Here is a 13299-nt window from a genome sequence, read left to right on the forward strand (position 1 = left end):
TTACAAACGTTTTATTTGTATGTTTTAATATCTTTTTATGTAATTATGCTCATGGGTATGACAAGCATCTGCGTGGTACGTTTAGCTTAGACCCTAATTTAATTATGAGTCGGTTTCTGTCAAGTTAAAATAGCTTTGCTGGGACTCGGCTCAGTAGTTATAATACAAGTTGATTTTTTATAATACTAGTTTAGTAGTTTAGTCAAAAGATGGTATAGTAGGTAGGTATTGCTGTTTGGATTAGGTTGGATAATCTCTAACTTGTTTGCAAATCACTATCAGATTAAATACTGGTATTATTAAAATCTTAAATCCAATAATTCAAAAAGAAACACGAGCTTGTTTTTTATTCGCTATGCTCTGGCTGGATGAATCCTCCGTGCTCACTCGATCAATCGATGGACGAGGGAATTGTAAAGATATGGAGTGCCATTTGATGTGCATTTAATGTACTGGAAACATGTAACTAAAACAGACCATACGCTTGCATTTTATAGGTGTGAACCAAATAACAAGATTTTGTTGAAATGACGCAATGATTCGTGAGAGTGTTAACTTCATTAACTTGAATGTTATGTCAGTACCAAAGGTATTCATGGCTATGTTCGGCTTCTCTTTGGAATTAACACCGTCTCTGACCCAAATTCAGGTTGATTTTCTGTTTAGCGAACCCGATGGAGAGGGTAGAGAGGAAAGCCACCAACCAATCAAAATATTCCTTATTTTATTTTTGTTTATTTTGATTCATCAATCTTCATACACCCTCTACTTTTGACATGGCAACATAGTTACTGTCGGTAACTGGCATGCCCATAGGAACTTTGAGTAATTTACTTATTGTTGATTGTCTAAGTTGCTCATGATGCCTAGTTAAAGTTGATAAGTCATTGCTACTGATTGCCTAAGTTAATATTGATTGCCCAAGTTATTACGATATAATAGTTAATGTCGATGCAGTTACTACTAATAATTTGCATACTGATGATGTGATTACTACCGACATTGATTTTACTGTCGTTCATAGTTGCTAATCACGACCAGTTATTATTCACAAACTGAAATGCCGGGCCGGACCAATTCAATTTCCTAAGGCTTTCAATATAATAAATCATTTTTTTTTTCTTAGCCCACGTAGCAACCTCTAAACCTCTTTATTATAGTTTTGCCCCTTAGACCTTAGTACTTAGTAGGGCGCCCGTCTAACCCCTTAAAAGGCTCTCTATGAACACTCGAGCATGGGGCTTTGCTTGCTTGAATCCTCAAGGAACCTAGGTGTCAAAAATCGAAAAAGAGTATTGAATGAGCATGCACTCCTTAAATTTATTTAGATTCAATTTGGTTTTATACAAATCCAACTCGCTACAATGAGTTGATGACATCAGAATCATCAATATATGATAACAAACCAACAAGAAATGAGCCTAAACTTTTGATATAAGCTTACTGTAACGTCCGTAAATTTCCGATAAAAAGGTTTAGCCTTGTAGTGTTGTGTACACCTTCGGGCTTGACCCGGCATTCTTTCGTGAGCTCTTGGCCACCCTCGTAAACGTTTCTCACTTAACTTTTCTTACAAATTCGACCATTTGTAAAGTGGAGGGGCTAGGATGTATTATTATTATATTATAATACAAAAAAAAAATAAAACCCTAACACCCTAGTGGTCCGATCGGCGCCCCCCCCACCTCCCCCTCTCTTCTCGATTTTCGTGCAAGACCAGCTCGTTCCGGCCATCCAAACTTCAATTCCAGGTCGGTATTATATGTATACAACTCTTTTTCACCTTAATTCATCCTCATGGCGTGTTTATTCGTCGAAATTCGGTTGTTTTTAGGCTTGTCGGGTGGCTGTCCAAATGGGCAGTTTCGGGGCTGTTTCGGCTAAGGTTTTTGCACCACAAACTTCCTAGGTATGTCACTTACAACGTACTAAAGTTTCATGGTCATTGGAATTGGTTAGGTCGGCCAATTGATAATAGTTTGAAAACTAGGATTCGGTTGACTAGTTTGTGAGTTGTTGTGTTTAACGCGTTGTTTGAGGGAATGGACAACCAATTCGAATGTTGTAGACTCGGCATGATATGTTGGCTGTGAAAAAAAACTGATTTTTTTTAGTATTTGGGGTGGATTGGTTGTCGGTTACTTGAACGGGTTGGTACGGCGCAAATTCGTGTTTATTGGTAATTTGTGCATCGTGCTTGTGAATTACCGACCCATTCAACTCGTGTAGCATCGTGTGGACTTGTTGGCTGTGATTTTACTAAATTTGGTCCACACGGGGCTGAGTCGGTATCTAAGTGCATAAATAACCCGTTAACGCGCGTATTTGATAAAGTTAACAACTTTCGGGGGTAAATTGGGAATCCTTTGTCCCCGGAATTAACTAAGGGTGGTTTTGGTAAATACATGGCCTCGGGGGCTGATGTAATTGGATTTGGTAATGTCAAGGCTTTAGGTCAATCAAATCATGTCAGAACGTCTCGTAGGATAAGCGAGTCGGTACGTTTAGTTAGTAATCTTTGTGTGCAATCCGACAGGCTTGTAAACTGTGGATTGGCTTTGAAGTTCTCATACCTATTGTTATTTGATTGGCTCGTTTTAGGTGAGTTCATGATGTCCTTTTTAATCTTTTTACGTTTTGGGCTAGCATACACACCTTATTATGATTTTAACCGATTTTAATTCGTTTAAACTATTGGTTTGGTATTGTATGATCTTGTTTGTGGTTGTGCCTTTATGAAGACATGTGTAAATTATATTTTATGCCTTAGGATATTTTAGACTCGTTTAAGGTCATATATCCCTTAAGGTTATACATTTTACTTGGGCTCTAAGCCTCGAGGTTGCTATTAGGCTTAGTATTGAATGCCTAAATTGTTCATTATTTATGGATTGTATATGGTGATATTGTTGGTTGGATGTTTGAATTAGATGTTTGTATGTGTGTATGTGAATGTGTATGTGATGGTAAACTGTGACCGGGTCAAATATATTACTCGGGGAGGACCCGGGGTGAGGAGGCCCGTATTGCATGTTTATGACCTAGCGGGTCAAATATATTACTCGGGGAAGACTCGGGGTGAGGAGGCCCGCCGTTCTATAAACCGTGGTCGGGTCAAATATATTACTCGGGGAAGACCCGGGGTGATGAGGCCCGTATCACGTGTTTGGTATGTTAAACCGCGACCGAGTCAAATATATTACTTGGGGATGACCCGGGGTGAGGAGGCTTGTGTTGCGTGATTTTGTTTTATTAAACTGTAACCGAGTCAAATATATTACTTGGGGATGACCCGGGGTGAGGAGGCTCGTGTTGCATGATTTTAACGGTTTTGTTAAACCGCGGCTGGGTCAAATATATTACTCGGGGAAGACCCGGGGTGAGGAGGCCTGTGCTGCGTGAAAAGATGTTTAATGTTTTATTTACTTATGATTTGGTTAAGAAAAGCTATTTGTGATTTTATGGACTCATGATTTTCCCCTACATTCCATACTCATGGAATTTAAATTTTTAATGAATGTCGTTTATGAAAACTTGAACTTACTCAGCTTAAGCTGACTTTGTGTGTATGTTAGATTGACTTTCAGGTTAAGAAGTGGATGCTACCGCTTGGACGTGCTGGATGCTACTCGGGAGGTTGAAGGCATTTCTGGCCGAGGATTTCAAATAAAACAGATATTTTATTTATATTTGATTTTGGACACTTGTACCTGTGTTTGGGATTTTTAAATACTTACACTTTTTCCGCTGTTATTTACTCTGAACTTGTTTTAAACAAAACGAATCGTTTGGTTTTAAATATTTGTGAATTTGTGGACGTGATTACCAACACTTGGATTCCCGTGATTCGGGGTCTTACACTTGGTTATAATTTAGGTTGTGTAAAAAACTTTTGTATAAAAATAGTTTGTATAAAAATAGGTTATAATAAAAAATTAAAAAAATAGGTTATATAATTTAGTTTCAACACTAAATATACATATTGTTTTAATAAAAATACATATAATAAAAAAAATAAAAAAATTCGAGCCTAACTGGGTGTCGGGCCTGCGGCCGTCGACCACCCCGCCACACCTTATTGCCGGCCTTGCTCATATGTTGCATATTGTTTACAATTGTCATTTGTTTTGCTACTGGAAAAAAAACACTTGCGTTTTAAATCAACTGTGCCAAACACATGCCGTTAAAAAAAACAAACAAACAGAAACTAATGGAAAGCTTGATATGTATAAAACTTGAATTGAATATAGTTTTGAAAAGAGTAGGACAAGCTCTTAGTAAGGGTAAATTTGTATCAAACTGGATTTTAATAATTCAACATGTAATGTAATAGTTTTTAGTGTTAACGTGATCAATGACACTATTAACTTAAACTTTCGTTTCTAATGATAATCCCACCCTATAAGAAAAGTAACCTAGTTTCCCATAACTAATTTATGTTGTTTCAAATCAATTCACAACATTCCGAATTTGAACAATAAAACTCAATAATTTGTTAGGGCATGTGTAGTTAGTTTCTTCTTATAATGATACTATTATTGACAACAAAATGAAAAGCAAAAATAAAAATTTATAAACATGATTAAAAGATAAAAACGATGTTTAAGTGTCTGTTACATATAACTAACTGGATTAGTAACTAACACATGCCCCTAATGATAATGGATCGAGCATGAGATGAGTTTTAATACTTCAGTCTCATACCTAACACAAACCTAAGTGTCTGTTACATATAACTAACTGGGTTTGTGCATCTGAAAATTGCCAATGTGAACTCTTAAATCCGTTATTTGATCTCAAACTCACTTAAAAACGGACTTGAATATAAAATACTTAACTACACTTACACTTTCAAGCTTCTAACAAACACAAAACACACTCATCAAATTGCTTAGATCACATTTAGTTTTAAACTTTTAATTAATGTGTAAGTAAACGAGTTCAGTTATCAGATAGGTATCACTAGAGGTGCACAAATCGGGTATTAGAAAAACCCGGGTTCGGATATGGAATCGGGTTCGGGTATGATTGGGTATTGAAAAATCGGGTATTAGCGATACCCGGGTCGGGTTCGGGTCCGGGTATTGGCTTGAAAAACCATACTCTATATATCGGGTTCGGGTCGGGTATTGAACTGGGTTTTCAATACCTGAGTATTTCAATACCCTATTTCCGGGTATTGAAAAACGGGTCTGCTTCGTTTTTTTATCCTAACTCCATTTTTTTGCATGCAAACTTTAAAGTTCATTCAAACATATATAAACAACTAAACAATGATATAAAAAAACATATATTTTATGTGTTTTCAATTGTTGTTTGGTAAATTAAATGTGCTACTCTAAACAAGTATTTATATCAAATATTTGCTCCAAAAAGATTTGTTGGAGAACGGCTATAGATCGGTGGGCAGCCACACAGCCACTACCAAGTGCCAAGTGCCACACAGACACGTGTGCATAAACACTAATATCCGAGTATGTAAAAAAATCCGGTTCGGTATGCAAAAAACCTAGTTCGGGTATGCAAAAAACCCGGGTTTCGGGTATAACTAGAACTGGGTTTTGGGAATTATCGGGTTTAGATCGGGTGCGGGTTTCAGCATTGAAAGTTATACCCTATCCGTACCCTACGGGTAGGGTCGGGTTCGGGTATTAAAAACCCGGGTTTAAGAAAACCGGTTCCGGATTTTTTTTCAGGTCTGGTTCTGTTTTTTTTTGCACCTCTAGGTATCACCTAACCTCATATCCGTCTAAAACTCGTAAGGTTTTATAAAACAAATCCTTAATGGGCTTAACGTAGAGTAGCCCAAAATCTCTTATAAAACCTTTAACTTCTTATGCTGCTTCTTCCCTGTTTTGTTTTTGAAAAAGAAGAGTTGTGCTGTGCGTTAGGGTTGATTGAAACACATCAATATCTTCAGCAACTAGTTGTTGTCTTCTACTACATTCGGCATGAATTCAGCCTCCAATACCAATCCAAACAAGTCCACTGAGGTACTTACATCAATCCCAATTTTACTAACTTCTCTAATTAATTGAAAAGGGTTTGTTTTTGTGGGTTTAAGGGTTTGAGTCATGATTGTGTGTAGGTTGTATCGCCTCCTACTGATGCTGTATCCAGCCTTTGCTTCAGTCCCAAAGCCAATCATCTTGTTGCTACATCATGGGATAACCAGGTTACTTATTCTTTATTCTCTTGTTCTTCAAAACTATGTTATTTTACTTTTGCAAATTGTATAATATGCTTTGTTTGGCGTATTGTATGTTTAGTAATAATTATCTAAAAACTGAGTTTAAGCCACATTCCAACACCCTAGTATTTATTCTTTATTACACCTAGTTTGAGACACGGGTAGCTCTTGAAATTACAATATTTAATAAATAATCGATATACAAGAAACAATAAACCTATTAAACATTATTAATACACAATCGCTGTACAATACTCTTTAAAACAATTTTAAAGTAAGAGATTATTACAAATATCAAATATTTGAAAAAAAATAGAAAGTAAATATTAATTTAACTAATTTTGAAGCATAAATTTTAATAATGGTAAATATTATTTACTATTATAACTTTGTTAAAAAGGGTGAGGTTTAATGTGGGATAGATATAGATATAGATATAGATTATTGTTGTTGTTGTTAGTATTATTATTATTATTATCTCACCAATATGCTTATTTTTCTTTTGTAATTTGGTTTTCATATGCTTAGCAATCATTTAAAGACTGACTTCACTCTTGTTAGGTATATTATGCATCTTTCCATTAAATTAAAATATTGTTGCAGGTTAGATGTTGGGAAGTAACGAAAAATGGAAATACAGTTAGCACTGTAGCAAAGACATACATGGCTCATGATCAACCTGTAAGCTCTAACTTATTTTACTAGTTTTGATACTTTTTTTGTGTGTGTTTTTTTTTTGTTTTATTTTAATGAATGATGTATGTGATGAAGGTTTTATGCTCATCATGGAAAGATGACGGAACCACGGTCTTCTCTGGCGGCTGTGATAAGCAAGTTAAGATGTGGCCATTATTGTCTGGCGGTCAACCGACAACTGTGGCGAGGCATGATGCACCCGTGACTCAGGTTGCTTGGATTTCAGAGATGAACCTTTTGGTTTCAGGAAGCTGGGATAAAACTCTAAGGTGTGTACTTAGTTAGGTATTGGGCACAGGTGTGCATGAATTGAAATCGAAATAATCAACCTATAATCCAAATAACCAACTCATAACCTAAATAACTAACATATCCGAACCGAACTAAATAGACCCAAACCAAAACGATTGTCTGGTTTTATGTCAGAAACCGAATTTCAGGTCTGGTTTTGTCTTTTTATGTAAAATCGTTTTACTTGATTACTTGTTATGGAATTTGTGGATTGAAATTTATTTTAAATGCTAAATAATTTATAAAAATTTAATAAATGGTGTCTTGCAAAAATTTCATGCCCAAATGTGTAATTACTAGTTGATTATTAATATACAAAATTTAGGCCCAGATGTGTAAATAATCAATTTATTATTAAAAAAAATACAGGCTCAGAGTTTCAGGCCCAAGTTCATTTTTTGGGTCATTTTTTCAGCCCACAAGTTAGAAGCAAGTTAGAAGACTGAAAGGCAAAATAGAAAAAATGAAGCCCAAACCATTGTGAAAACTTAAAAACTGATGCAGAATTATCTCCATATTTGAATTTTGATTTTTAATATCTTTTATTATTTTATGTTTATCTCGTTTCCTAGTTTATCTTTTCCTTGATTAGTATAAGTAGGGATCTTGGTTGTTTAGTTTCTTAGTTTTGATTAAGTTTATTATTATATAAGAACATTGTTCTTGGAACTTCGGTTCAATTTATCGTCTTTTGATTAATCATGAGTCTCTCGAGCCATTGATTGCTTCCGAAACGGCATCAGTTGTTATCAGAGCTTTTGGTTCTCAAATGGCTAGACGTGAGGATGAATACTATCTTGCTCGTAGATTCGCCGCCTGAGGCAACGGCAGAAGTATGTCTAATTCATGTGCCTACGGTAGAGATTGGTATTCTACTAGCAGAGTCGCCGCGAGAGGCAGCAGTGGAATCCATCCCGACCCGCGGGATCTTAAGATCGAACGATTCCGACAACGAGTCCGTGATCTTGAAGAAATTAAACGACTCCGCCAACGAGTCCGGGATCTTGAAGAGATCAAACGGCTCCGAAAACGAGTCCGCGATCTCAAGTTACAAAGGGAGACACGCAAGGCGGAAACCGAGTCGAGCATCGTTGTCTGGGACGAAGGTGGCGACGGAGAGTAGCATCCGTTTGGCGGTCACCAACCTCGGTTCGATGAACCAATCTATCATGAGTATGTATCGGAAGAAGGTCCGAAGTTTGATGAAGACGGATTTGATTTCGATGAAGAATGGTTGTTTTTGCAAAATATTCGTAACGGAGTTACCGATGATGGGATGGCTACAACTGGTTCTGCAGTGAACATGGATGGTGAGGCGGTGGCTTTGGGCAATGACGAGGTCGCTAGTGGTTTTGATTTGAATTTTGAAATCCCATTATCTTTGCCCACAATTATAGGTAATTTTAATGTTGCTAAAGATAATGATGATTTATATTGTGAGATGATTCTTGAACCCTTTAGGAGTAAATCTCACACCAATTTGCAAAGTAAAAATCAAAATGCCGAAATTAGTGGAGTTGCCAACGGTGAGAATATTTTAATCAAAAATAGGAGTAAATCTCCTTGTGTCAAGCAATTAATAACAAAACCTTTAACGGAGGAACCCACACAATTTGATGGAAATCATTCTCAAAAGTTGGAGGTTCCATTTATGGGTAATTGCATACCTATACATAGCATTTTATATGGGCTACCTGCTAAAGCTCATGAGGAAGCACAAATTAATGGTGGGCGTAGGCTTTCAAAGGAAATTCAACTAAATATGGATCATAATTTATCTAGTGATGCTGGAACTAAATTTATTGGACTGGATGATAAGGATATTTCAATTAGTCGGGAGCCCAAGAATACAAATGTTGAAGTTCAAATGAAGCTCAACAATTCGAACAAATCACGAGCCGAGCTTCCGTTTGATCCGGGTGGCTTTGATCGAAAGGCGAAACTTGAGGACGAGTTTTTTCGAAGAAAGGGAGAATGATGCAGGATTATTTCATAATTTGAATTTTTATTTTAATATCTTTTATTAGTTTAAGTTTATCTTGTTTCCAATTTTATCTCATTTTATTTTAGTATAAGTTAGGGTTGAGAGTTATGTAATTTTCAGTTTTTTGATTAAGTTTATTATTATATGAACATTGTTCTTGGAACTTCGGTTCAATTTATCGTCTTTTGATTAATCATGAGTCTCTCGAGCCATTGATCGCTTCCAAGCTGCATCAGTTGGTATCAGAGATTTTGGTCTCAAATGGCTCGACGTGGAGGTGAATACTTGTTTGATCGTAGAGTCGCCGACAGAGGCAACGACAGAAGTATTTTCTATTCACGTGCTCGTGGAGAAGATCAATGTCCTACTTGCAGAGTCGCCGACCGAGGCAGCGGTGTAGTATGTTCCGACCCACGGGATCTTAAGAAGACCAAGCGACTCCGACAATGAGTCCGCGATCTTGAAGAGATCCATCGGCTCCGAAAACGAGTCCGCGATCTCGAGTTACAACGGGAGATGCGCGAGGCGGAAACCGAGTCGAGCACCGTCGTCTGGGACGAAGGTGACAACGGAGACCAGCATCTGTTTGGCCATCAACCACCGTGGTTCTATGAACCGATCTATGAAGATGAATCTTGTCATGAGGGTTTTTCGGAAGACGAACCTAAATTCGATGAAGACGGGATTAATTTTGATGAAGAATGTCTATTTGTGCAAACCGTTCTTAACGGGATTACTATTCAACAGAACGAGCCCATGAAAGAAACAGACGGTATGTTTGATTTATGGCATACAAATGTGGGTGCCAACTGTGTTGCTACTGTGGCAAACAATGGTCAGGTCGGTAATGATGAATTGGTTGTTGAGACGATGACAAAAATACAGCCAAGATACATGAGTGAATTGCAAGATGCATCGCAAACTTCGGGATCACGGGATTTGAAAGTCAAGAAGATAATGGTTTGACTTTTGAATCACAATTTTTGGGATTTATCAAGGATGAGCAGATTGGTTCGTCGCAAAATAGAGAGGTATTAAATGATAGATTGATTAATATGGTAGCTCCCTCTTTTTTGGAAACAAGAATTAGCGAAACTAATATGATAAGTGATGGTGCCAATTTTGAAGATTTCCATGCACTTTTTACGGCCTCCTCTCTAAGGATGAAAGTCAAATCAACTTTATTTTAAAAATACACAAGAGATGGTGAGGCCTATTACTAAAGATGCATGGGTGGAAATAAGTTGTAGATTGTATGCAAATTCTATACCGAAATTCTTAAATGCACCAAACACGACTAAACACGACTAAACACGACTGGGCTATGTGATCCTAATGGGTGTCACGATTATGTTGAAGTAAAACATCAAATCCCATTTGGGTATGTTCCTCTCAATTAATGTAAACAAACTATTCTGTGTGAACTGCAGCCACAAGAGAACTGGGAAACTCGGTTGTTATACAAAGCTCCTCGTGCTAATCAAAATCAGGAAAAACGAGCCGATCTTTTCAACTTTCTCAAGACTCGAGGACGAGTCTTTTTCAAAGACGGGGAGAAGGAGGTGGCGAGACCCGACAACCCAATAGACCCAGGTGGTACAAGTTTAGGGTCGGGTGAGACGGCTCGTGAAGTTCAATTAGTCGAGCGGGTAAAGTCGAGAGCAAACACGAACCGTTCTAATGCTACATTCGACCGGGGTGGTATACGTTCAGAGTCGCGCGGGGTGTTTTGCAAAGTTGAATTGTTGGGGCATGTCATGAAGTTAATAAATAAGGAGCGTGTTGATGTTCCTTTCGATCCAGGTGGCTTTGGTCCGAAGGCAAAACTCGAGGACAAGTTTTTTCAAAGATGGGGAGTATGATGTAGAATTATCTCCATATTTGAATTTTGATTTTTAATATCTTTTATTATTTTATGTTTATCTCGTTTCCTAGTTTATCTTTTCCTTGTTTAGTATAAGTAGGGATCTTGGTTGTTTAGTTTCTTAGTTTTGATTAAGTTTATTATTATATAAGAACATTGTTCTTGGAACTTCGGTTCAATTTATCGTCTTTTGATTAATCATGAGTCTCTCGAGCCATTGATTGCTTCCGAAACTGCATCAAAAACAGTTTTCAAAAACTCAGAAACTTACTTTTTTGTTTTTGGTTCTGTTTGAGCCAAAATTGAAAATTCGAAACCAAACAGTTTACAAACACTCAGAAATTGAGTTTTCTGTTCTTTGTTCGGTTTGAGCCAAAAGCGAAAAACCAAAACCGATCGGTGTTCAAAATCCCAAAAACGAAATTTTAGTTTTTGGTCGGTTTGAGTTCCAAACCGACCCAAACCTACCCGTGCACACCCCTAGACTAGAGTTGATTTTAAGATTTTTATGTAAGATGCTACTGGTGGTCTGGTTTCTCGTGTTTAGTTTAGTTTAGTTTTTCTTTATATATTACTTCACACATGATTTGATTATAATTTTTTTTAACTTTTATTTTATGCCATCTGTTTTAGGTACTGGGATTTAAGACAATCGACTCCAGTTCACACACAACAACTTCCAGACCGTTGCTATTCACTTTCAGTGAAACATCCCTTAATGGTTGTGGCCACTGCTGATAGAAATCTTATTGCATTCAACTTACAAAACCCACAGGCAAACTCAATTTCAGATTATTATTATTGTTATTATTATTATCTTCTTTTTTCTAAATGGCCAAATTGAGTTGACTTTTATATCAAACAGGCAGAGTTTAAGAGAATCGTGTCCCCTTTGAAGTACCAAACAAGATGTGTTGCTGCCTTTCCCGACCAAACTGGTTTCTTGGTATGTGTGTATTTTGGTGTTTATTATACGTTTTTTTTAACAGTTGCGTATGTAATGATGATGAGTTTTGGTTTATAGGTTGGATCGATTGAAGGACGGGTAGGTGTGCATCACCTTGATGAACAACAAAGTAGTAAAAATTTCACATTCAAATGTCACCGAGAGGGAAATGAGATTTATGCAGTCAACTCTCTTAACTTCCATCCTGTAAGATATCTTTTTTAACTTCTACTTATGGTTATGAATGCTCAAATGTACAAACCTTAAATTATATATTTGTTCTTGTTCAGGTTCATCATACATTTGCAACTGCAGGATCGGATGGTGCTTTTAACTTTTGGGACAAGGATAGCAAACAAAGACTAAAGGTATATCCATATTCTTAGATCTTAATTGTGAGTTTGATGGATGACTCAAATACAAAGTTAAAATTTTAAATATTTATGTATGGTTATTCATGGTCATGCAGGCAATGTCGAGGTGCAACCAACCCATACCTTGCAGTAGCTATAACCATGATGGCTCCATATATGCATACGCGGTATGCGTTTATTATCGCACATGTAATTTAGTTTTAAATTTTTTTGATAGCTGAGTTTGATAAATACGCTTGCTATTTGTTTGTAGGTATGTTATGATTGGAGTAAGGGTGCTGAAAATCATAATCCAGCTACTGCAAAGACCTCCATTTACTTGCACCTGCCGCAGGTATGCGAAAGTTATAATTAATAGGGGAGATTATTATTTATTTATTTTTTTTAAGAATAAGAAATAATGAAATGGATTGTTGTTTTGTAATAATTAATATGATTTGTGTGCTTGTTAGGAGGCCGAGGTTAAAAGCAAGCCGCGTGCTGGAGCTGCTGGAAAGAAGTGAAAACGTCTTTTTGATTCTTTTCGGGGACCTGTTTTTGTTTTTGGCATTCAGCATTTTTTGTGGGTCTCATTGTAGGGATTAGTTGATAATGAAGAAATTAAGACATGCGTGTATAATATTCTTTTGCTATTAAACGATCTTGCAATTTTGACCAAGTTAAAATTATTGTTTTCATAACCGGACCAGTCATCTGATTTATTGGTTCACCTGGACTGGTTTTAAAACCGGATGAAGTCACAATAATCAAAAAGCTTGAAAATATGTATATATAAAAAAAAATGAAGTCACAATATATTGAAAATTTTCACAAAAAAACGTGTTCTAATTTGATTAGCATTTATGTTGATAAAAATGGATCTTTTATGTAATATTCAATTATAAGTCCAAAGATTTAATATCTTTTGGGGTTCCATGGGTGTTTGCATGAGAAGTGTGATATAATTTAAGTTTT

General features: G+C 36.6%; 1 protein-coding gene across 1 annotated transcript; it reads left to right on the top strand.

Moving 5' to 3' along the window:
- Nucleotides 1–5945: 5945 nt before the first annotated feature.
- On the top strand, nucleotides 5946–12934 carry LOC143614154 (protein RAE1-like). Its single transcript, XM_077087668.1, has 11 exons — nucleotides 5946–5993; nucleotides 6089–6175; nucleotides 6794–6871; nucleotides 6962–7155; nucleotides 11659–11800; nucleotides 11891–11971; nucleotides 12050–12178; nucleotides 12262–12339; nucleotides 12441–12512; nucleotides 12599–12679; nucleotides 12798–12934. Exons 1-11 carry the CDS (start codon nucleotides 5952–5954, stop codon nucleotides 12846–12848), a joined length of 1035 nt encoding a protein of 344 aa, XP_076943783.1. The 5' UTR covers nucleotides 5946–5951; the 3' UTR covers nucleotides 12849–12934.
- Nucleotides 12935–13299: the final 365 nt, after the last annotated feature.

Source organism: Bidens hawaiensis, unplaced genomic scaffold (genome assembly GCF_021521415.1).
Source record: "Bidens hawaiensis isolate Kalapana, Puna unplaced genomic scaffold, B.hawaiensis_p1.1 tig00039069_1, whole genome shotgun sequence".
NCBI classification, from domain to species: domain Eukaryota; kingdom Viridiplantae; phylum Streptophyta; class Magnoliopsida; order Asterales; family Asteraceae; genus Bidens; species Bidens hawaiensis.